The sequence below is a fragment of the Musca domestica genome, unplaced genomic scaffold (assembly GCF_030504385.1).
Source record: "Musca domestica strain aabys unplaced genomic scaffold, Musca_domestica.polishedcontigs.V.1.1 24, whole genome shotgun sequence".
Taxonomy (NCBI): Eukaryota; Metazoa; Arthropoda; class Insecta; order Diptera; family Muscidae; genus Musca; species Musca domestica.
This window is the reverse complement of record NW_026712272.1, coordinates 12,011,110-12,035,971: the sequence shown is the minus strand read 5'-3', so window position 1 is coordinate 12,035,971 and position 24,862 is coordinate 12,011,110. Positions and strand designations below refer to the sequence as shown.

At 37.1% G+C, this 24,862-nt stretch overlaps 2 protein-coding genes across 4 annotated transcripts; one reads left to right on the top strand and one right to left on the bottom strand.

Annotated features, from left to right (window-relative positions):
* The first annotated feature begins 1,046 nt into the window (after nucleotides 1-1,046).
* Nucleotides 1,047-19,188, top strand: LOC101894417 (uncharacterized). Of its 3 annotated transcripts, none has more exons than XM_005178622.4 (13): nucleotides 1,049-1,181; nucleotides 1,888-2,259; nucleotides 6,605-7,921; nucleotides 7,995-9,441; nucleotides 9,503-9,832; nucleotides 9,937-10,097; nucleotides 10,176-10,544; nucleotides 10,789-11,278; nucleotides 11,353-11,469; nucleotides 11,537-12,341; nucleotides 12,402-12,477; nucleotides 12,546-12,664; nucleotides 15,022-19,188. In XM_005178622.4, exons 3-13 carry the CDS (start codon nucleotides 6,757-6,759, stop codon nucleotides 15,646-15,648), a joined length of 5,706 nt encoding a protein of 1,901 aa, XP_005178679.1. In that variant the 5' UTR covers nucleotides 1,049-1,181; nucleotides 1,888-2,259; nucleotides 6,605-6,756; the 3' UTR covers nucleotides 15,649-19,188. The 3 variants fall into 3 exon arrangements, with proteins under 3 accessions (XP_005178680.1, XP_005178679.1, XP_011290555.1); XM_011292253.3 differs by having other exon boundaries at nucleotides 1,871-2,259; XM_005178623.4 differs by having other exon boundaries at nucleotides 1,047-2,259; nucleotides 10,176-10,412.
* A 2,531-nt stretch (nucleotides 19,189-21,719) lies between these two features.
* Nucleotides 21,720-24,833, bottom strand: LOC101894968 (fibroleukin). The gene is made up of 6 exons (XM_005178625.4): nucleotides 24,610-24,833; nucleotides 24,404-24,546; nucleotides 23,990-24,332; nucleotides 22,775-23,936; nucleotides 22,136-22,715; nucleotides 21,720-22,061 (listed from the first exon to the last, which is right to left on the bottom strand). The coding sequence occupies exons 3-6, from the start codon at nucleotides 23,993-23,995 to the stop codon at nucleotides 21,848-21,850; spliced, it is 1,962 nt and encodes a 653-aa protein (XP_005178682.1). The 5' UTR covers nucleotides 23,996-24,332; nucleotides 24,404-24,546; nucleotides 24,610-24,833; the 3' UTR covers nucleotides 21,720-21,847.
* Between the last annotated feature and the right edge of the window lie 29 nt (nucleotides 24,834-24,862).

Sequence of the window (24,862 nt, the reverse complement as noted above, 5' to 3'; positions counted from 1 at the left end):
AGGTTGACCTAGTTCGATTTTGGCCCTAGGCTCCTTTGTTCATTTCCGAAGAAGCCAGCCGATGACTTAAGCCAGCCAAATATGCGCATTATGTATTCCCAGCTTAATAAATGCGCTAAATACGCTTATCTGGCTGCCTTAAGTCATCGGATAGCTTCTTCGGAAATGGACAAAGGAGCCTAGGGCCAAAATCGAAGTAAGTCAACCTAAACCTCCTTTGTTCATTTACGAAGAAGCCAGCCGATGACTTAAGCCAGCCAGATAAGCGCTTTATGTATTCCCAGCTTAACGTACACGGCGGGACGCTTGAGAACATTGATATGTCGAAAATTTTAAAATCTTTTTTTTTTTCAAAAATAAGTAGATTTTTTTTTCATACGACACCAATTGGATGTTTTTATGATATGCACTTTTTTTTAATAATTTTAACAAATATAAACAATTTTTCATTCAAAATGTTCAATTTCAAAATTGGTTTGACAGTTCATTGTCTTAGCAGCTGCGTCAATGCGAATACCTGCATTATTCTACCATGCTTGGAATATTAACCCGTTTTGTAATAGAACTTAAATATTACACAGTTTGGATGTACAATGCATTGCAGGTTCTGGTACTGGGGCTGGATTCTTGTTCTATGAAAATATTAAATGAAAAGTATTTCCTTTAAGATATTTTTCATTTGACATTTCTTTTCTCTATGAAAGTTTTCATTTCACATTTTCACAGAACAAGAATCCAGGGGTTATTGATCTATTAAATTTTGAAATGAAAAATATTTTCCAAAAATTAAATATTTTATTTGACATATTTTTCCTTTAGGTTTATAATTCACATTTTTACAACTACAGCAAACTTTTTTTTTTTTGCTAAATCAAAATAGTCATGTGTGTAAACAGTGTGATTGTGTACAGTTGAACGATTAGTAGTCAATCATTCCACACGCCATTATTGCACGCAATTATACGAAATATACAACCCTGGAGTATGACTCGTTGGTTTTTTCCCAATTGGTTGTGTTTATTCGTTCGTATCGATGATACGAAACTAGTACGCTGCAGCCAGTTAGTACAGTCGTTTTTTCTTCGACGCAGATTTATTATATTCCCCGTAAAAATAAAAGAAATAAAATTTTTTACTGCGGTTGCTCATTGTGATTGTTTTGGAATTACAGAATAAAAGCGGTAAAATAGTGCATGCATTTTATTACAACAATCGCAAACGAAAACCCAAGTGAATTTAAAGTGTTTAGCTACGGCAAGAAAAAAGAAAAGATTCACGTTGAAAACGTTTTTCGTTCCCCATATTTTTGGTACGGTCGTTGTCGTCGTGCATACTCGTTCGTCGTAGTCGCCGTCGTATTCTTTACCAATCAAAGACAAAAAAAACAGCAATAGCCGAAAACGATTTCGAATAAAAAAATTACGTGTATCCCAGAATGGAATTTTTTAGTGGTTTAATTTGGTTTGAAGCAATTGACTAAACAGTGCTCGAAAACAAAACTAAACAAGATACAAATTGTAACATTTTCTTGATTGAATCTGGGACATGTTAATAATTACTTAAGAACAAGAGGAAGCAGTAAATATTTCAGAATTGTGAAAAAGAGTAGTAAACGTTGTCTTTGATATGCTGCTGCTGTTCTTGTTGTTGTTGTTGCTTTAATACCAATACAACAACAAATAAAACGTTTCGTCGTATTGTTGTTGCGTTTGTGTGGAGAAGGGCGCGCGCGAGTATTTCTTCAGTTTTTTTCAATTGAATTCTAATATTGAAGAAAAAAGAATATGTTATATGAAATTATATAAATAAGAGAACAAAACATAATTATATGTTTTAACAAAATAAAGAGTATAATAATTTAAAATTAAAGTGGCTTATTTTTGTTAGAGCTCATCCATTGGGTCAGTGTTGAAATAAAATTCCAGCCTTATTTGAAACTGAAAAAAAGGAAAATTTGTGCGCGTAACAAAAAAAGGGAGGCGGAAGAAGCAGAGAAAGAAACGAGCTCCAATATATGTCTACTTAAAATAAAGAAAACGTATATAAACCTATATACATAGCGAGTGTTTTTTTTTTGTTCGCTTCTACTTGTTAATCTTTGTTGGTTGGGGCTGGCTGATTACTACGTGAATTGATCAACGCTGTGTCGTCTATGTTGGCCATGCATTAATTCACACAGACAATTGGCAAACTCGTGTTTTTTTTGTTCTCAGTTCTTGATGTGAATTAAAAAACGAAAGCAAGAAACTGGAGACAAAGGTGAGTATTTGGCCAGCTATTTGTGTAATATTGTTAACCTGGATCTTTATTTTTAAAGAAATGCCAGAAATGTTTTTGCAACCATTTTTATTTTCGTTCCCATCATGCCACAAAAACATGGTTGTTTGTGGATAGTAGTTTATTATGTTCTTTTGCGCCCATTGTTGTTATTGTTATATAGTGTTGTTTGTGTCGGTCGTTTGTCGGTGCGCCTCAATTTCACAAGAATTTGAAGAGTTTACAAATGTTTTTGTCCAATTTGAAGGATGTGTGTATCCATTTGCAGTCTTATTGCAAATAATTATGTTGTTATTCAAAGATCATCGGAGAGGACGACAGCAAGCCTTTCCAAATTGAAATGTGGGAAAACAAAAAGTGATGTCAAAGTGCAATGGTGTCGTGCAATGGCTTGAGTTTAATGTAAAGTTTATTGGCAATATTAACCGGTAAATTAATAAATCGAGGAACAACTCTAGTTTAGTAAAAACTCTTAGATTTTTTCGAAATTTTTTCCAGAGGTAGGTATTTTTACGCTGATCCCGTGAAACTATTTTTTTCTTGGGGGACGGACCCGGGACCCCAGATTTTTGACCCGAAAGTCCGGGATCAAGACCCCGCCTGGACCCGGATCCACTTAACCGATATAGACAATATGGGTATCGATTGAAAGCTTATGGAAATACCTATCCAACAAGTGGTCACATGAAGGGGTAAATTTGAATGGTTCGGAAGTTATAGTCAAATTATCGATTTTTTGGACCCGAATTTTTTATGAAACCCCCAAAAAGTCAAAAAAGGGCCCATTATGGGGGTCAACAAAATTGTTTCCAAATTATAGCTGATATTCTTACCTTTCCAAAATGCTACAATTTGTGCTAATACCTTTTTCGGTTCCAGAGATATGGGTCTTTCCATCCGCATAACCCGATTCTAACCAGTTCATTAAAATGATGTTTTTAATAAAAAAAAGTGTTTGTTTCGCGTAGCAGTCGTCGGAATAACAAAAGTTTTCTAAATTTGGCACTTTTTGTAAGTAGCCGGCCTTCGGCCGGGGCTTGAGATTTTCTCCTCTGGGTATGTCCCACACGGGCTAACGCGAACCAAAGTTTTCTAAATTTGACACTTTTTGTAAATAGCCGACTTTTGGCCGGGGCTTGAGATTTTCTCCTCTGGGTATGTCCCACACTGGCTAACGCGAACCAAAGTTTTCTAAATTGGATACCTTTTGTAAGTAGCCGGCCTTCGGCCGGGGCTTGAGATTTTCTCCTCTGGGTATGTCCCACACCGGCTAACGCGAACCAAAGTTTTCTAAATTGGATACCTTTTGTAAGTAGCCGGCCTTCGGCCGGGGCTTGAGATTTTCTCCTCTGGGTATGTCCTAAACCGGCTAACGCGAACCAAAGTTTTCTAAGTTTGACACTTTTTGTATATAGCCGGCCTTCGGCCGGGGCTTGAGATTTTCTCCTCTGGGTATGTCCCACACGGGCTAACGCGAACCAAAGTTTTCTAAATTTGACACTTTTTGTAAATAGGCGGCCTTCGGCCGGGGCTTGTGATTTACTCCTCTGGGTATGTCCCACACCGGCTAACGCGAACCAAAGTTTTCTAAATTGGATACCTTTTGTAAGTAGCCGGCCTTCGGCCGGGGCTTGAGATTTTCTCCTTTGGGTATGTCCTACACCGGCTAACGCGAACCAAAGATTTTTGAATTTCATTCTTACGCAAAATATACCTTTTTTTATTGTTATGCGGATGGAAAGACCCATATCTCTGGACTCAGTAAAGGTATTAGCACAAATTGAACCTTTTTGGAAAGGTAGAAGTGTCAGCTATAATTTGGCATCAATTTTGTTGTCCCCCATAATGGACCTTTTTTTGACTTTTTGGGGGTTTTATAAAAAATCCGGGTCCAAAAAATCGATAATTTGACTATAACTTCCGAACCATTCAAATTTACCCCTTCATGTGACCACTTGTTGGATAGGTATTTCCATAAGCTTTCAATCGATACCCATATTGTCTATATCGGTTAAGTGGATCCGGGTCTAGTCGGGGTCTTGAACCCGGACTTTCGGGTCAAAAATCTGGGGTCCCAGGTCCGTCCCCCAAGAAAAAAATAGTTTCCCGGGATCATGGTTAAAATACCTACCACTGAAAAAATTTTCGAAAAAATTGAAGAGTTTTTACTAAACTAGAGTTAAGCCTAAATCGATGATGATTAATAAAACAAAATGTTTTTTGGTGGCATAAAAAGCTGATCGGAAAATTGATGTATGTTAGAAATAAAGCATTGATTTTTTAATTATATAATTTGGCATAGTAATACATTCAATGCAAAAAGAACCGGTAATAATATAGCTGTATATTTTATATATTTCAATCTGTGGAGATGGATCAAAAAAAACTCTCGAAATATATCCTAGACCATGTTCTACACCGATCATTCAATCATCAAATTCATGACGAGCTGCGTCCGATCTAGCAATTTGTGTCCGTCCATCTGTCTGTCCATGTTACATTTTAATCATCTACAGGCCGCAGTCATGTTTCGATCCTCATGAAATTTTACATTGGCCAGTGCTAGGGTTCTTCGCTCTAAAAGTCAGAACTTTATTTCAATGGACATGGAACTGTTCATCAGGTCATAGTTAAGGACTTCCATTTGGATGGTTCCCCGAAATTTAGCAAATGAAATGGAATATTGATTTAGTGTGAAAGTCATTTCGCGAAGGAATCAGTTATAAATGAAAAGACAATTCGGACCTTTACATTGATACTGTTCTGTTTTTCTCCAAAAGAAGTCGACATTTCACAACCAACTACAAAGGCGTCTTTTTCAAAGGGAGATTGTTAATTTTTTTCCGCTCCACGCAAAGAAGTACATTTTTAAAAGATTTTGTTGTGCAGTGGTATATGGAAGCCCACATAAGGACTTTTTAAGGAAAATAAACTATATCGTTGGTATCAAGACCTCAAGGGGCCATACATTGAAGTACAATGTCTATACTTCAGTTCCAGTCACGAAAGTGTATTTTCCAAAGGGAGATATTGTAACATAGCCGTTGTTAAAATCCCGCTCACGTAAAGAAGTCAATGTTCAATTCCCATATCTTTGAAAGTAAGAACTTCCTCAGGAAAATATATTTTATCGTTGGGAACAGGACTTCGAGAGCTTCACAAATACACGATTCTCGGGAGTAGGGCTTCAATTGTGGTATGAACCCCAAGTAACGGTTTCTCCTGATATTCGATATTTGAAGAATTACGACACATTTTCAACGGAATTTTCCCAGAGTTGGTATTTGGAGTTCCTAATAGGTCCCACGTTCAACGGCAGATAATTGTCTATCCAGGTCCACATACAGAGTGAGATAAAAAAACTGCAACAAAGTCAAACGCCATAATTTTTACATTTTTTTTTAAATTTTATTGAATGAAAGCAAAAATGTTGGAAATAGCATCAAATTTTAGAATAAGTTTAGATTTGTTCGAATTGGTCACCTTTGACACGAATTATGGCCTTCAAACGGCCAATGAAACCGTCACACGCTGCCCGAATGCTGCTCTGCGGTATTTTGGCCCATTCCCGGCGAAGCGCTTGCTTGAGGTGATCGACTCTTTGGTATTTTTAGTGCCAACCTTGCTTTCCAAAATACTCCAGACACAATAGTCCGATGCGATGGTGCTGAGTCCTGTTAAAATGTCCAAGGTCTGCGGCCCTCTATAATATTTTCGCGATAATATTCGGCAATTATTCTGATGCCACGGTCGATTAATACGAGCGGAGAGCGACTATCGGCTGTTATGGCGGCCCACACCAAGGCCGGCGCTTCAGTTCTGGTGGCCAACCGTGGGTGCACATTTTAGCTGACCTCTTTGTATCATTTTTTGTTGTTGTTTACAAACTGCTGGACAACGAATGGTTTCTAATCGGCAGTCCACCACTTTCGGCCAAGCGAAGCAACTCTCTTGAGTCTATTTTCTTTCTGTTTCTGTTGCGGTGTAAGTTGTAGCATTTTTTGAAATTTCAATGGCTTTACCCCGAGCTCATTTTTCAATATTTGCCGAATGGAATATTGCGATATATTCAGTTCACAAGCATTTTGCATTTTTATGATTTCAGTTGCATAAAGGAGCAATAGAATTGTTTGAAGTGGCGCAATAGAAACACAATTCCGACATTTGTCCATCTTTTCCAAATGCGTTGTAGTAATGACAACGTTGAAGCCCACAATCCTCATTCAAAATAGAGTAACCGACCGATATACTCTTGTAATACCATTCAATGTGGTTCTTTCATTGTAAATATATTCAATAATACCGTTTCTTTTTTTTTTCATTCCAGAGACATGCTATAGGATTGATATCGGAACAGATCTCTGGCAACATTTCTTTGCCACACAGTAATATCGATTTAAAAAGAAACCAAAGCAGAAGCCGTGATCATCGCGATCAGCAACCATGAACTACTAGCCAAATGCTGCAGCTTTTAGCAATATGGCGCCAGCTCTAACAGAGCCAATAAGTCCAAAGGAGAAACTAACGAGTTCTGGAACTGCAACCGCAACACCAGCTACAGCTGCAAGAGCTAGCAGGAAAATCGACACAGAGAACTATATAACAAATAATAACAATAATAACAACAACAACACCACCATCACACCCCTCAAACAATCGCCCACATTACGTGAAAAGCGAAATTGTAATAACAACAATAGCAATAGCATACCAGTTGTCCAGGTGCCAACTACATCAACGATACGTTTGACACGTTCCCGGGATTTGCAGCAAAGATTGCTCTCCTCTTCACCCAAGTGTAAGGACAAGCAGCAGCACCAGCAGCCAATAATAACACAGAGCAAACCCCCAATTCTCACAACCTCTGGCGATACAGTAAATAATGAGCAAATGGGCTTAAGCACGGCCGTGTTGGAAACCAAAAATCAGATAATCAATCAAAATACAAATACTGCAACGACTGAATTAATTGCCGCGGCGGAGGAGGAACATCAGAATCCGGACGCTGTGCAAAAGGCAGCAGCAGTAGCAGCAACAAAGGAAGCAGATACCACGTCAACGGCCCAACTTTTGGCCGATCTAACAAACGAGGCCATAACAGCTGATATTTGTTTGCGCAAACAATTGAAGGACGTGAATTTGGTTAAAGCAGTGGCAGAAGGATCTTCATCTCCGCTGCAGCGAGACCGTGACATTGTTGTTATAAAGTCAATCTCGACATCATCTCCTCCCAGCAACAGCTTAGACACTGCGCACATGGATACGCAGTGTAGTGGTGAAGAAGATGCAAGTACCACCACCAATACCAATGATGAGGAGGGCAACAAATATCAAACTGTACAGCAAGGAAATGAGGAGGAGGAGGAGGAGGGCTCCCAAATAAAAGAAACCAATCATGTAACACCAGAAGATGTTAAAAATTCGAATGATGTCGTCGTCACAGAAGAAACGAATAAAAACACCAATGAATGTCACTTATCCAGCGATGTTTTGGATTCATATCCTCCTGATTCCCCCCTGGAATCCGATGAGGAAAGCAAGAAAGATGGAAATTCTAAACCAGAAATTATATCCGTTCAAGAATTGCCCCCCGTAAATACAGATTCAACAATGACAGCCTCAGAGGTGGAAGATAATTTGGAAGGTAGGTGTTAGCCATTCATATATTTTGTCAAGCAAGGCAATGTAAAAGTGATCTGTTTATTTTTATTTTCTAGAGCGCCTTAGCCAATTGGATGGCACGGCAATTGATTCGCCACCACCAAATAATGATGATGTTGAGGATGACAAGGATGATGTCTTTAAATCCGCTCAACTTGTTATGGAGTCAACGCATACTGCTGCTGCCACCACTACACCTCCTCGTACTCCCACACATCAACAGACGCTAGCCAAGGACATGCAGGATATACAACAACAATTGCAGCATACTCCACCCACCCCGGTGGCACAACAAGTGCAGGCTCACCACCACCATCAAATGCAGCAACAACAGCAACTGCAGCAGGTGCTGCCCCAGCAAAATTGTTTAACTCCCCAAAGCACGGCATCCTCAATCAACACAGTTGGCAGTGGCAACATACCACAATCCTTTATAAAAGAAGCCGAAGCCGGCACAGAATTGGAGGATCAAGATATCGAAGAGGTGTTCAAAGTATTGAAAGGATTTGAGGGAGGTGGCTCATCCGATTTAAACGTCTGCGATTTAAATGTCCTCTTCAATGAAGCCTATATGAAAATGAACGAAAGTGACATAGGCGGCACGACGGGTGGCAATAGTCAGGTTGCAGTGGCTGGAGTTAGCAGCAGCAGCAGCAGCAGCATTAGCAACAGCCATGTTAGCCATAGTCACGTCAGTGTGGCCACAGAAAATCCCTCAATACAACCCGTTAAGCCCACAGAACTAGAGGAGGCCCAAAAAGACATTGAGGAACGTCAGAGGCAAATGCAACGCAAAGTAGATATCCTGATGCGACGTCTTAGGAAACTGCAAGCTCGTTACATGTGTAAACATACTAGCGAAGAAATTGCGGGGCTTTTTGAATTGACTGCCCGACAGAGCAGTAAAGGTGTGAACGCCAATCACGTGGTGGAGAATCCGATTGGCAGTGATCCAAATAGTCAAGACATTACCAAGTATTTTCAAAAAGTCATTGCCTCACGACCACCTGCCTCAGATTGGAAAAGCGAACAAGAAGAATTGGTACCTGCTAAACAAATCTCAACGCTTTTACGGAAAATTGAAACAGTGGCCAATGCCCAACAGCATTGTCTGACGCCTGTCAACGCCAGCAACAACAACAACAACAATAACATCAATCCCAACAACTTTCACATAGCACCAACCAAAAAATCGAAAAAAGCTTTACTGGAGGCTCAACAAAACGCTGCTGCAGCTGCTGCTGGAACTACCGGCAGCAGTTTGAAAAATGATACCACCACCCTGGACAGCTCAGCTGAAGGCCGTAATGCCGAGGATATAATTGTGGCTACATTGGAGGAGAATGTAACCACCGAGTTAACCCAGGTGACGGGCCTTTTGCAAACCGAAATGTATGAAGTACAAAGAGCCATCGATTCGGATGCCACAGAATCAAGTTCGGGTGGTGAATCGGCCGATGAAATGGTTGTTTTCAATAATCAGCAACAACAAACTCTGCCTATGTAAGAAATTACATATTTTTTTAATTCTAATTCTAAACCTAAATTGCTTTTTTTGTTCCAGAACAAAACGTGCCGCCTGGCGTTATTCACGTGATCGTGCTGCCATTGCTTCACGCTGGTCGTGGCTGCTATCTCAAATTGCCGATTTAGAAATCAAGATACGCCAACACAGTGAACTATATCAGGAAATTCTCAAGGCCAAGGGGCCGGTGATATCGTGTCCCCGTGACAATGGTCTAAAGGTTGATCGTAACGACAAGGACTTGGATGATGATGCCCTTGAAGGTTCCTCTTGTCGAACACGTGGCTTCAATCCGGCCCAATTTCGCAAACGAAAACTGATACAAACCACAAACATGCATACGATATCGAAAAAGGCAGCAAGACCGAGGTATGTTTAACTCTTTGTAGATAAATGAGAAATGCATACGAGGGGAACAAGCCACATGTTATGAAAATCTTACATTAAACTCCCCTCCCATCTTTTGTTTTTAGCACAATCAAATGCGGTTGCCAATGGCCAATACATCCATGTGCATTATGCACGGGACGAGCAGATCCAACAGCGCCAAGAGATTTACCCGACACCATGATGATGTCTGAACGGATAGCATTATTAGATGCTGGTTATCATCCTGTGCTTAGTTTCCGAGAAAGTAATATATAATCAAATTCGTCAAATTGAAGAGCCACTCAATCTATTATCCTCTGTTTTTTTTCTTTTCCTTTTTCAGATGTCAATAATGCCTTACATTTTGAAGCCATTGCCAAGCAGCCGGAATGGCAACAACGTGTAATGCGCTGTCAGGCAAAACACATAGCAAAGAGTGTGTGGAAGGCTGAACGTGAGGCTGTGGCTGGGAAAAAGTTCAACGATGGTGGGGCACCGCCAATCAAGCGTCGTTATGTCAAGAAGAAAGATCGGGACGATAAAGGCACGCAACAACAACAACAACAACAACAAGCAAGAGGTACAATGCCAACGTCAACTGATGGTGCTGCTGCTGGGGCCACACAAATGGCGTCGGCGTCGAGTTGTTCAGTCAACAACGACCAACCAACAACATTGGCTACAACGTCCACAACGCCACTTGTGGCCAACAGTAAATTATTGTAAACATGAAAAATTCGATAATTGATATTAACATAAAACAAAAACAATTTTTTGCATCTTTTTTTCTTTTCTTTTCATTTATCCTCTCTTTTTCCCATCTCAATGTTGGCTTCTTTTGCTTGGCTGGATGATGATGATGGTGGACAATGATTGTGTCTCAAACAAATGATGGTATCTTTTGCCTATTTCAATTCCTTTTCATTTTTTGTTTTGGTCTGCTGCCCAATCAATAGAATCGGTGACCAAAAGTGGGAAAAAACAAACCTGCCAGATACTGAGCGATGTGATATTGAAGAATCCCAGCAATCAGCAACCATCGCCTCTACGATTGTCAACAACCAGTTCGGCGGCAGCAACTGTGACAACAGCCACAGCGATGAATTCAATTCATCAAACGAGCGATTGTCATCACCCGACAAGTTACGATCCATACAATCTCAACCCAACACATTCATCATCGATCTCCAACAACAACAGCAACAGCAGCAGCAGCAAAAGTAACAAACATCGTAAACTATCATCAGCCTCAACAGCTGCAACATCTCATCATTACAATCAGCATAACAACCATCTATATAATGGCGAATCAGGTTTTACACATCATAATTATGATTGGTCGGGTGCGGCGGGTGGAGTCGATGCAATAACTGCCCGTAGTCGAACCTCTTCTCCAACGCATGGTGGTGGCAGCACCAGCAGCAATTATCATAGTAAAAATGAAAGGTAAGATTCAGGAGTTGAATGTCTACAAAACTTATGGCAATAATTTATTGAATTTTTTTTTTTTTTGCGAACAGATCATTTGATCGTAAGAATCGGGTATCGTACGATATTGATAATATTGTGATTCCATATAGTGTTGCCGCAGCTACCAGAGTAGAGATACTACCCTATAAGGAAATTCCAACGCCAAAGTAAGTAAATTTCAAATTCGGTATAAACTACATGCTAATATACTGCTGCTATGCTATTCGATTATAGATGGCGTATTGTAAATACAACAACCACAACAAGCGATGAAACCGCAAATGTAGAAACATCGGATAATAATGGGAATCGGAATGTAACAACAAATGGTGATGTGTTGAGTGATGATGGCGATAATCGAAATTCCAACAACAACAACAATAACACCACCCCCAATACGTTCACTAAAAATGAAATTAAACCTACGAACGGAGATGAAATAAAAATGCTGGCCCCCCCGTCATCATCATTGTGCGACAGCAGCAGGAGTGATCACAAAATTAGCGATAAGGCAACATCACATCGACAAACTTCAATGTGTCCAACTACTAGTAAGGATGTTGTTGTTGTTGGTGTCGATAAGGGCTCAAAGTGTTTGGAAAATGGAGAAACTATTCTAAACAATGGAAGCTGTGAACCTGCTATGGTGGAGGAACCAGTTGAAAAGAAACCGAAAATGGAACCAAATGTGATAAAAAATGAACATATACAACCACCATCAACCTCCTCGTGCACGTCCTCTGCCTCTGCCTCTCTAGTACACAATGTAGATACCAACGATAGGAGGATAGTGGTCGATGCAATTGGGCCAGACGATGAATATTGTGAAGATATTTCCGATGAAGCAATGATTTTGCGGCATGAACGAGCCTTGACTGAAGAAAGACGTAAATTCCAAACATTCTTAAAATTCCCCTGGAGTACACGATCAAGAGCCAATCGACGTATTGATAGTCGGGCTGAATCGAGTGGGGCAAATACACCAGATCCCAGTTCACCAGCTCCGCATACACCCATTGTTGGTGGTGGCGATCAAGATGTAGGTTCACGGAGTCTTATCGAATGATTTTGTGAAATAATATTATTTTGTATTTTTTAGAGCATACCATCTCCCTCAACTCCCTCGACGCCTTTGAATATATTGGATACGATTTCAGAAGCGGGAGATAATTCAAGTGAGTCGTAGTAATTTTTTTTTGAATTTCAATTAAATTAAATACATATTTTTAAAATTTATTTTTAGCCTCATTTTTGGGTGTTGGATTTATGTCAAGTCACAGTAGTAAACGCCAGGAACGAAGGCGTACCACATCGGCGAAGCGTGATTTTGAGCGGCGCAGTTCCACACCTGATTCCAAAGAGGTAGGGTGTATTTAATTTGTGACATTTAAGATCGCTATGCATTGGGATAATTTCAAGGAACATAACAGGTTTAGGTTAGGTCACTTGGAGACCTGCTGATCAGGCCACAATGTTCATCCTAAATTGTAAAAAGTGAAGGGAGAAAATGAGAAAATATGGGAGATATAATATGATGATGATATAGCCGTCCACGACTAAAAGTTCATCGTGTGGTTAGCCACTTGAAGCTTCTGACTAGTTGTAGAATAACTCTGTGTTAGAGAATGAAGACAGATTGTGTACTATTCGTCTTCCACGAGCCTGTTTCTCGCACTGATTAGAGTTGGAGAATGGCAGAGTGAATGTTCGACTGTCTTAATTTCTTTCTCACAATGGCAGATTCTACCTGCAGTAATCAGTAGAACATTGTTTTTGTAATATGTATAGATTCCAAGGAATATTAATCGGAAAATTGGACACAAAATGTGGAAGAGGAGGGAACTTGCCCCCTCCATAAAGTTTTTTTTATACCGCCAAAACGTGCATCATCGAAATAACGGTTTTTAGACCCTAGGTCTCTTTGGACCAAATCCTTTTCATGACATTTCGAGTCGATCGAGGTATTTCCGTCCCTCCTTCTGTCTGTCTGGCTGGCTCATGCGCACGATAACTCTCGATTTGATTTAAACTTGGTACATCGTAATATTATTGACAAACTTAGAAAGAGTTCGGAGATGGGCAATATCGGTCGACTCCTTCTGGTACCTCCCACACAAAATGTCAACATCTTCAAAGAAAATATTTTACTGCACAGAAAGAGAAAGGATAGTCCGATTTTGCTCCAACTTTGCGAATCCTAAAATTTGCATCAGCGCTGAGTCAGGTGCGAAAATGGACAATACCGGTCCACTCCATCAAGTACCTTCTCCACAAAGGGTCAAAATTTTGAATAATTATAACTCTTAAAAAAGGGTTATGTAAGTGTCAGATTTTCTTCAAATTGCACACATCTTAATATTTTTATTAACCCAAGGTCTGGTGTGAAGATGGTACATATCGGCCAACTACTTCTGATAACTCCCTCACAAAAGGGTCAACGTTTTGAATAACCAAAACGATTATAAAATCCAAAATAAGCATCATTTATTTTCCCTTCATATTTCACGCATTCCATTATTTCTACTAACACAAGATCTGCTGTGAAGATGGAATATATCGAACCACTCCTTCTGGTACCTCCCCCACAAAAGGGGGTCAAAATTTCGAATATTCATGAAGCTCATAAAACGGGAAATTAACATTCGATTCCATTTGAACTTGGCACATCTCAATATTTCCATCAACACAAGATTTGTTATAAATATGGTGGAGATCGGAACATTCCTTCTGGTACCTCCCCCACAAAAGGGTGAAAGTTTTGAATAACCTAAACGATTATAAAATCCGAAATAAGCATTCGATTTTCTTCAAATTACACACATCTCAATATTTTTATTAATCCAAGGTCTGGTGTGAAAATGGAATATATCGGTCCACTACTTCTGTACCTCCCCCACAAAGCTCATGAAGCTCGTAAAACACGAAATTAACATCCGATTCCATTCAGACTAGGTACATCTCAAGACTTCTATCAATAAAAGATTTGTTATAAAGATGGTAGAGATCGGATCATTCCATCTGGTACCCCTCCCACATAGGGTTCAAGATTTTTGAAAAACAAAATGTCATACAACCAAATATATTTGCAAGATCTGTTGTGAAGTTGATGAATATCAGCTTCTCACAAAGGGTCACAATTTCGCATAAAATTGGATATAAATTTTCGATTTCCTTCAAATTTTGCCCATACGAATATTTTTGATCTGTATTAGATGAAGTACGAAAATGGAACAATTCGGTCCGCTTTATCTGCTACCTCACGCATATTTCCAAATTGTCCAAAAATTTGCACATATCTCATATGAAGTATAGGAAGTACGTACGGCACCTTGTAATATTTTTATCAGTCTTAGGTCAGATACGATTTGGTCAACTGCTTCGGAACCTCCCCCCTAAAGGGTAGACAATTTGAATAATCATGCTGGAGGTATAAATCTGTCGGCAAAACCGACTGATACTATTTTACTTGTTTTTTTGTAGACTTCTAAAATGCCGATACACGTGTCTTCTATTTTTAGCTCTACTTTCATAATCTGAAATTATTTTTGCTGTTGCACAGTATAATGCTAAACCTTTAGAACTCTTCTGTTCACGGTAGAAGACATATGAACGGACTTCTTCTACACATGGAAGACACTGTTAGATTATTTCCCTTATAGAGACTATTTCAGCTACATCATTGCTTACCTTATTTTATTTTGGGTTTTTCTATTTTATAGCTTATTCCACCCTATGAACCCATGAGATTTCCCCTTACCGATGAACAATTTGAGGAACTACAAAGTGCTATGCCCAGCGAACACAATGAGGATAGTAAACGTTTCGATGATTGTTATTTTCCCGGCGGCGGCGGCGGTGGTGGTCTTGGTGTTGGCATGCGAACACGTTACTGTAGTGGCCCTACAACTGCAGCGGGCAACTCATCATCAAAACGTTCCTCACGCTCCTCCACAATGTGTGGGGGAGAAAGACGACCCAAGGGTTCTTTAAAAAATACTTCTTCCATCGAAGATGTCAATGCCATGATGACACTCGAAAACAACTGCACTGATAACAATAATATGGATGATGAAGACTACGATGATTATCCCAAACATCATTTGGCCACAAATGATGATCATTTGACGGCCGATGACTGTGATGATCCGGGTGGCATTCACAACGACGATATGATGATGTATGGCGATGGCGAAGATGGTGATTATGTCTTTGCAAATAGTCGGCGTAAACATGGCGGCGACAGTGATGGTGATTCCACAGAAACGGAACCATTTCAAGATGATGATCCAAATGATCCAGAGTGGCGAGGTGAAACCGAAGATCGATCGCGTAAGAAAGCGGTGTAAAAAAATGTATACCCCCCTAACGCTTTCGGCGGCTTTTGCGTTTGAATTTTCTTTTCTTTCTTCGTTCTTTTTAAGATGATATAGAAGGAAGAGAGAGAGAAAAAAAAAAGAGGTAACTTATTATTATAATTTTTTTCCTTCTAAATATTATGTAATTCTATATGCTGCATATGCGTACGTACATATAACAAAAACTTGTTGTGTTTTTCTTTTTTACATAACATAATCTTCTTATACTTTACTTTCATTGCAAACATTTTTGTTTTTCGATTTCAAAAATGAAAAAAATTAATTATTATCATTAATTAAATTCAGAATATCAATATTACAACAGAGTTTTTTATATACATAATTTCATAGCCTCATACAATATATCATGATATGTATGTATGTATGTATGTATATTTATGTGTGTATGCGTTGCTAAACATGAAATCAATGAAAGTTTACAACTTTATTATTATTTTTTTTAAATTAATTATTAAAAATAAATATTTTTTAATAATAAAATTCTACCCCCTACCACACCACAACCTCACAACAAACCATTCTACAATATGAAAATTCGTCAAAATAATCCAGCCAGAAGTTTGAAAATAAAGAAAGAGGACAGGATTCTAGAATTGCATATATTTACAAAGCACCTCATTAACCTTTAACTTAAATTTTTTCAAAGTCTTTCTTCATCCTCACCATCTGTGGTCAACTTTTATGAAACATAACCTCAAAAACTAAGATTGAAAAACTTTTTGACTTACATTACATAACGCCAAAAAAGTAAAAATTAGTTGTAGTTTTTTGAGGTCTTTTTTGGCTTTTCCCTCTGTGGTCCACATATTGGAAACATAACCTCAAAAAATAAAAATTTCACAATATCGTTCAATTAAAATATTTCGCAGTTTCTAATTAGCCCCTTCCCTTTTTGGGAAACATAGTCTCAGAAAATAGCAATTTCACCACATTCGTTAATTTAAAAAAAAAATCGGAACCTTTCTTTAACTTCTTCCTCTTTTGTCAATTTTTTCAAAACATAACCTCAAACAATACAACATTCACAATTTTTTTTTTTTAATTTGAAAGTTTTTGGAGAGACCAGGGCCTCAATTCTTGTCCCATGAACATGGGAAATGTAAACATTTATATGGGAAAGAAAAATCGAATGTATCACCAGGTTATGAAGAAAAAAATCTTTCAGCCCCTAGACTAGAATTCTTGTTCCATGAAAATATGGAATTTAAAATATTTTCTCTATTATTGGAAAAGTTTTTATTCCAGATTTTCACAGAACAAGAATTGATCCCCATACCAGACACTATTGTGAATTTCGATTTTTATACCCTACACCACATAGGTGGTGTAAGGGTATTATGCTTTTATGTATTTGTTTGTAACATGGAGAAGGAAGCGAGATATAGCCATAGTTCCTTTTGATGACCTGGATGGTATCAAATTTTGAGTCGATTTACGCAGGTCCATCCGTCCGTCTGTCTCTCCATGCATTTATTGTCCGATTCAGATGAAAATTTGTACAAGCACATTTGTTTGACTCGAAGAAGAATTATATTTAAATTGGAGAAAACCGGTCAAAATTTAGATACATATCTTCGTCCGATTTGCCTTTTATTGTGCACCAAATGTGTAATATTATCCCGAATTAGATGGTATTTGGCACTTGCAATCAAATTGAGTCTAGAAACAAGTATGTCAAATTTGGTGAAAATCGGTTCTGATATAGCTATAGCTCCCACATATATTGTTCATCCGGTTTGTTATTTTGATCCTCCACAGCCATAATATGCCCCCCGTAACAACGATATTCGAGGAATTATATCAAATACAGATCAGAAATACCTTTGCTAAATTTGATCGAGATCAGGTCACATTTTGATATAGCTCCCATATATAACTTCGTCCGATTTGCCTTTTATTGTGCACCAAACGTGTAATATTATCCCGAATGAGATGGTATTTGGCACTTACGACCAAATTGAGTCTAGAAACAAGTATCCGGTTTGTTATTTTTGTCCTCCACAGCCATAATATGCACTCCGTAACAACGATATTCGAGGAATTATATCAAATACAGCTCAGAACCATAACCTCAAAATTCAAAATTTTCCACATTCCTAAATATTTTTTCGCTTATTGGACATATTTTGGAAAATATAACTTCAAAAAATCTCTCTATGTAAAAAAAGATTTCCCAAAATCCCTTATTTAAAATTGTAGGAGAGTTTTTCTGGCTTTTTCCACTGTGGTCAACATTTGGCAAACATAACCTAAAAAAATACAATTTTTACGATTTTCCGTATTTACAATTTTTCGGAGTCTTTCTTATACTCTCCCTCTGTGGAGTTGTAATTTAAAACCAAAAACCTAAAAATTGCAAAATCTACAATTTTACAAAAATACACTCAATCTCGGAGTTTTTTCTTTAGTTTATCCATCTATAGAAAACTGGAGCTTCTTTAAATAACATAACCTGAAAAAATTGAGATTTACCACTGTCCCTAAATTCCTTAGAATATGATGATATGTTTGGAGAATGGAGAAGGTGGTCATCATAACCTCAAAAAATACAAATTTCACAACTTTCGTCAAAGTGAAAAATTGCGGAGATTTTCTATGACTTGTCAAATTTTGGCAAACATAACCTCAAAAAAAAAATACAATTTTCTTTAATTTACATTTTTCGCGTATGTCTTTTTTATCCTCGCCCTCTGGGGTCAAAATTTGTGAAACATAACCTCAACTAATAAAGATTTCACAACTTTTGTTAATTTGAAAATTTCGGAGCCTTTCTTTGGCTTTTCCAACCACTGTGGTCAACTTAAAACATAACCTCAAAAAATAAAAATTTTATAATTTTCCTTAATTAAAATTTTTTTGGAGTCTTTTTTCCTCGCCCTCCACAAAATTGCAAAATCTACAGCTTTACAAAAATACACTCAATCTCGGAGTTTTTCTTTAGTTTGTTCATCTATAGGAAAATGGAGTTTTTTTTCAAAAACATAACCTCAAAAAAATCAGATTTTTCACTGTGCCTAAATTGCTTGGAGGAATATGGTATGCAAGAAAGTTCGAATTTATTTGGTTAGAGAAGGGAGAAGATGAACATAGAAAATCTCTCTCGCTCTCTCGATTATTTTGTTTTAACTCTATGTAATGCCAAATTCATTCATTTGATTTCAATTTAATTAAAAAAGTACTTATAGAATTAGTATTTTTCTTTCGAGTTCCATTTCGAATAAAATTTAAAACAAAAATAATTTATTTTACCTTTACTTCTGGCTGGATTATTTTACCCATTATTGACTTATTGAAGTTGCGTTTTTTTTAGTTGCTTCACCTCATTCTTTGCAGACAAAAAATTGTCTTTTCATTTTATGGAGAGCTTAAAAACAAATAGACACAACTTGTATATATAAAAAAACAAAATAAAATAAATAATATTTATATTAACTCATACAATAATATGATGCGACTTTATAAATTTAAATACACCCCATAAGATTCTGTATATATATAATTTAAAACAAATATAGTGTAATCAGCAAAAAAAGGAATATTTATATAAAAATAGCCTAAACTCCTCGGGTTTTTGTTTTTATTATTGAATAATTTAAGACAAGTTTACATATTTGAGACAGACAAAATAAAAAAGAAAAGAAAACAAAAAAAAGGAAAAACAAACTTAAAGCAAACGAAACCATTTAGAAAATAACAAACAAACAATTAAAATGTAAAATAATTAAGCTTAACGCATTTCAGCCTAGATGCGTGTCAAATATTTCTGGCAAAAAAAAAACAACAACATATATGTATTTATTTTCAAATGCAACAACTTTATAATGCTTCTTAGTTTCCTTAAAAAAAACAAAACAAAAGTAATAAAAATTAATGAAAAGAAAATTATTATTTTAAACGAAAAGAAAGAAAAAATATTTTAACTTATCAACATAGCTCCCGCCCCCCCAATGCGTTTAATTGTTTTCCTCACAACTCAGCACACAAAGAAACAAACAAACCATCCTAGACTTGAAAAAAAAAACAAAATCAAGAAAAATTACTTTTCAATTTTAAAAATTTCATACTTATTATTCTGTTTAGATTTAGAAATTTTGTTAATTATAGATTTACTACTTGCTGTTTTGTTTTATTTACCAAGCGACCCTCCCCTCCCCCAAACCACCCCTAATTTTTTACAACTTACATATTTACTTATATATATTACTATTCACTTATACTTATAGTTGAAAGCCACAAGTTTATTTGTAACGTCAAACTAAAAAAAAAAGAAAAAACATGAAACTGAAAACTAAAAAATTAAATTTTATTAATTATTATTCATAATTTGTTCGTAATGTTTACTATTATTATTATTATCACTTTTTTTTTGGTTTATAACTCTATATTACGAATTAAGCTAATGAAAAAAATGCAATTTATAATTGCATTCATCGTATATATATAATATAATGAGAGAAAAAGAAAAAAAAAAACAAACAACACTTAGAAATAAACATAAACAAATAAAAATATATAAACAAATTAAAAATACTACAACAAAGGATTTGTTTTTTTTTTTGTTTTTGGTAAATTAATGCAAAATTCATTGCAATAACGGTTTTAGACCCTAGGTCTCTTTGGACCAAATCCGTTTCAGAAAATTTCGAGTCAATCTATCGTTGTCTGTCCGTCTGTCTGACAGGCTGACTGATGCGTACGATAACTCGTGAAGGGAGTATCCGATTTGATCCAAACTTGGTATATCGTAATATTATTGTCAAACTTAGATCGAGTTTGGAGATGGGCAATATCGGTCCACACCTTCTGGTACCTCCCCCACAAAATGTCAACATTTTTAAAGAAAACAATTTACTGCACAGAAAGAGAAAGGATAATGCAATTTTGCTCCAATTTTGCATATCCTAATATTTGCATCAGTGCTAGATCAGGTGCGAAAATGGACAATATCGGACCACCCCATCCAGTAGCTCCCCCACAAAGGGTCAAAATTTGAATAATTATAACTCGTATAAAATGTGATGTAAGTGTCCGATTGTCTTCAAATTACACACATCACAATATTTTTATGAACCCAAGGTCTGGTGAGAAGATGGAATATATCAGTCCTCTCTTTCTGATACCTCCCCCACAAATGTTCAAAGTTTTGAATAACAAACACCATCATAAAATCCGAAATACGCATCCGATTCTCTTCATATTTCACACATCCCATTATTTCTACTAACACAAGATCTGATGTGAAGATGTTGTATATCGGTCCACTACTTCTGGCACCTCCCACACAAAGGGTCAAAATTTTGAATATTCATGAAGCTGATTCAAGACGAAATTAACATCCGATTTAATTCAGAATTAGGCAGATCACAATATTTCCATCAACACAATATTTTTTATAAAGATGGTAGAGATCGGACCATTGATTCTGGTACCTCTCCCCACAAAGGGTGAACGTTTTGAATAAAAAAACGATCATAAAATCCGAAACAAGCATCTGGTTCTCTTCAAATTACATACATCACAATATTTTTATAAACCCAGGGTCTGGTGAGAAGATGTTATGTATCGGTCCACTCCTTCTGGTACCTCCCCCCACAAAGGATCAAAATTTTGAATATTCAAGAAAATCATAAACCGGGAAATTAACATCCGATTCCATTCAGACTTGATACATCTTAATATTTCCATCAACTCAAGATCTGTTATAAAGATGGTACATATATGACCATTCCTTCTGGTACCTCCCACACAAAGGGTCAACGTTTTGAATAACCAAAACGATTATAAAATCCGAAATAAGCATCCGTTTCTCTTCATGTTTCAGACATTCCAATACTTCTTTATCGTCCCTCTATCCCACATCAAAATTATTCTTCCTTAGATGATCAAAATGAAGCCAAGATCGTCGAGTGAAACAGCTGCTGTCTGTTGCTGCGCAAACTAAACAAACAATCTTCGAACTCGAATCACTCTTTGACCGAAACGAATATTCGCTCTTTCGTCTGCCGTGCCTATAAATTAAAATTAAAAATCTTAAAACGGAATTCACTAACAAAATCGGAAAAATATATTTATTTGGAAGAAAAAATTAGTTTGGAATCAGATAAAAGTTCATTAAGAAAGCAAAATCCAATGCAATTTGGAAAAAAACTGAAGTAATTAAATGCACTTCTTAAGGATCCTCGTTATGATGCTCCTGAATATCATAATATGATGAGGAAGAATATAAAACATCACGATCTTCGGAGTGCTGCTGCTTTGGCCGGATCATCATGCGAGTACTTTTCAGTGAATAATCGCCATGCCACAATTCCCACATAATGCCATTGTAATTATTGCCCCAAGGTGTAAAACGATAGATGCCATTTAGATTTGCCTCGGAACAGCTAGAAACAAAAAACCAAACAAATATTAATAATATTCTTCGTATCGCCTCATTTCTCCCCATTTCTTCACGTACTTATCAAACCACCAACCCGAACCATAACCCATGGCACACGAACAACAAGCATCAACGGTTTTATCGTTGCGCCTGTCATATGTACTAAAATCATTATCGTTATGATACTGCATAGCATCGGCCACAGTACTTTCACTCTTATATTCTCCAATTAATAGATTATAATTGAATTCTTCACTATCCAAACGAAAGATACCATATTCAGCCCAAACCCTAGTGCTATTGAAATCTTCCAATTCGATGCGCAGCTCATAGTCTTCATTGTAGACCAAACGATGTATAAATTCGTTGCCAAACCAAAAATCATGTTGCAAAGAACCAAAACCATTGCGATATTCTGACCAAGAGCGATTGAAATTCTCCGGATGTTCCAAGGGTAACCTGCGTTGTATTACGGTCCAGGCTACATCTGTTGGCGAACTACTATTTACAAAGACACAAAGACGTTCGTTAAAATCTCTTTCGATTTCATTGATATCGGGGCTGGCAAATTTATATATTCCATCAATGCGCAATGACTCATCAACGCCGTTTTCATTAGTCAATTCATGGCAACCATTTAAATCGGGGCGTAGAAATTCTGTTTAAAAAAAATAGGGATTTAGAAGTTCCTAATCTGATTAATATTGGAAAACTTACCAATATCTCGGCCATACAATTCTGTTTGAGAGTCTTCATGCTCACTTCTTTCGTGATTTACGTTGCCCACAACAGGCTCTTCTTCTACCTCATCCTCTTCCTCCCCCTCCTCATGACTTCGGTGGTGTTCAGTTTCTTCTTCTTTGACCCCAACTTCCTCATGAAACACTTCCAAATGTATGTGGTTGGTTGTATTCTCAAATTCATCCCCTTCATTGATGTTATTATCTTCCTCTTCTTCTCTATCTTCTTCTCCATCTTCTTCTTGTTGATGATGATGATGCTCCTCAGCATTATTTTCCTGGATACGATTCAATTTATCATTTACATTTTTAATGAGACGTTCAATACGTTTCAATAAAATATCAGAACTTTCGGTAAATGTGGTCAGTTCACTGGACAGAGCATAACAGCATTCATTTGATCGCTGCAGACGTGAAGATAACTCGTCTTGTTTATCCAAGGCATGAGTCATAGACTGGGATAAATGTTCAATAGATTTGCTCATACGTTTGTCCATGGAATGCAGCTGTTTCAAATCCCTTTGCAATGCCATTTGATGTTGAATGCTATTTAAACGTTGTTCCAGCTTATGGCTACCATTACAGTGGCCTGTCGATGACTGGGTATCTGCCATGGCAGCATCACCTGCTATTAGATTTGATTTTTTCTTGCCATGCGAAGCATTTATGTTTCCATTCTTCTCCTTGTGCATTGTCTGCAAGTGCCTTAGTATTGCATTTACTTTGGTGGCCGATTCCTTTTGCAAGGTTTGCTCCTTTTTCAGGGCATCCTTTATTTCATTTATATCCGTATTTTCGTGCAAAGTAATATCCATTTTATTCAAGGCCAATTGTTGATCTTCGTGTGAACGTTTCAAAAAATCTATTTTATTTTCCAAGACACGCAAACCATCATTCCACGACTCAATGTGATGTTGAAATATAGACCAGGTATGCGACTTCTCTTGGAGATTTTGTATTGAACTTTCCATGCGTGTAATAGATTCAAGCATAAACTCAATTTTGTGCTCCAAGGTGCCTTGATTTTCCAGACGCCCTTCATTTAGAATGCGGGTAAGGGGTGTGGGTTTAGGTAAGCCAGCACTGTTGACCTGATTATATAGATTACCGGCCAAAATTGCCATAAACAAATACGAAATCTAGAAAACAAAAATATTTTAATGTCCTTTGTATCCATGATTTTAATAATTACCATCATTTTGTTTCCAATTCCTTTTATCCGTTGTTTTTCCTAAGATGCTGTTGTCTCCTCCAATATTCAAAATCAACTGAAAAGCCCTATGTATGCCTTGTACCAACTCACAATCCATGGGGGAGCGCAAATTGAATTTTAAGTAAACCAGACAAATATATACAAAAAGAAAATAAACTATTTCCAGATGTTGGCAATATTGAATTAGTATGTGTGTTGATCTTTCATCTTTCACTGTCATCGACAATATAAAGCATGCAAAAAGTTTTGGGGGTCACCGCCATAAAGGCATCAGATGCCAACATATGTTCCCTCTTTCTGGCCAGTCTTGTGTTGTGTTGAACTAAAAGGGGTGCATGAAATCGAAACGAAATGAGAAATTTGAAAAATCTAATTTGAAACGGTATTTCATACCATATAGGACCACAGCGGACTGTAGATGGCGTTAGTATTGAGAACAGCTTCCAACGGCTTGGTTACTTCCTGTTGGTATCCATTTGTTGCAGTGATCATGTGGGCTCATTTCTATTTGCAACAGTTTTGCATGAATTCTTCTTCTATAAAATGGAAATGATTAACATCTTTTTCACAGAGTTTATTTGTTTAAATTACTTGCTTACCACAGACGTCCGGTGCACATATTTAACAATACGTTTTTGAGTTGTTTAGCCTTATTTTTCATTTCAACCACACTTCTTGATAAGCATCCAATCAATAACCATATGACGCACACATTTGCCGCCTTTTTTTACCGTTGTTGTTTTATTCTGGTGATCTTTCTCTTTAACAGTTACAAAATTAAAAAGTTAGTTATTACAAACCATAGATGGCGTTCTCTACTTCCTTTTTTATTAATGTGTGAGATGAGGGCAT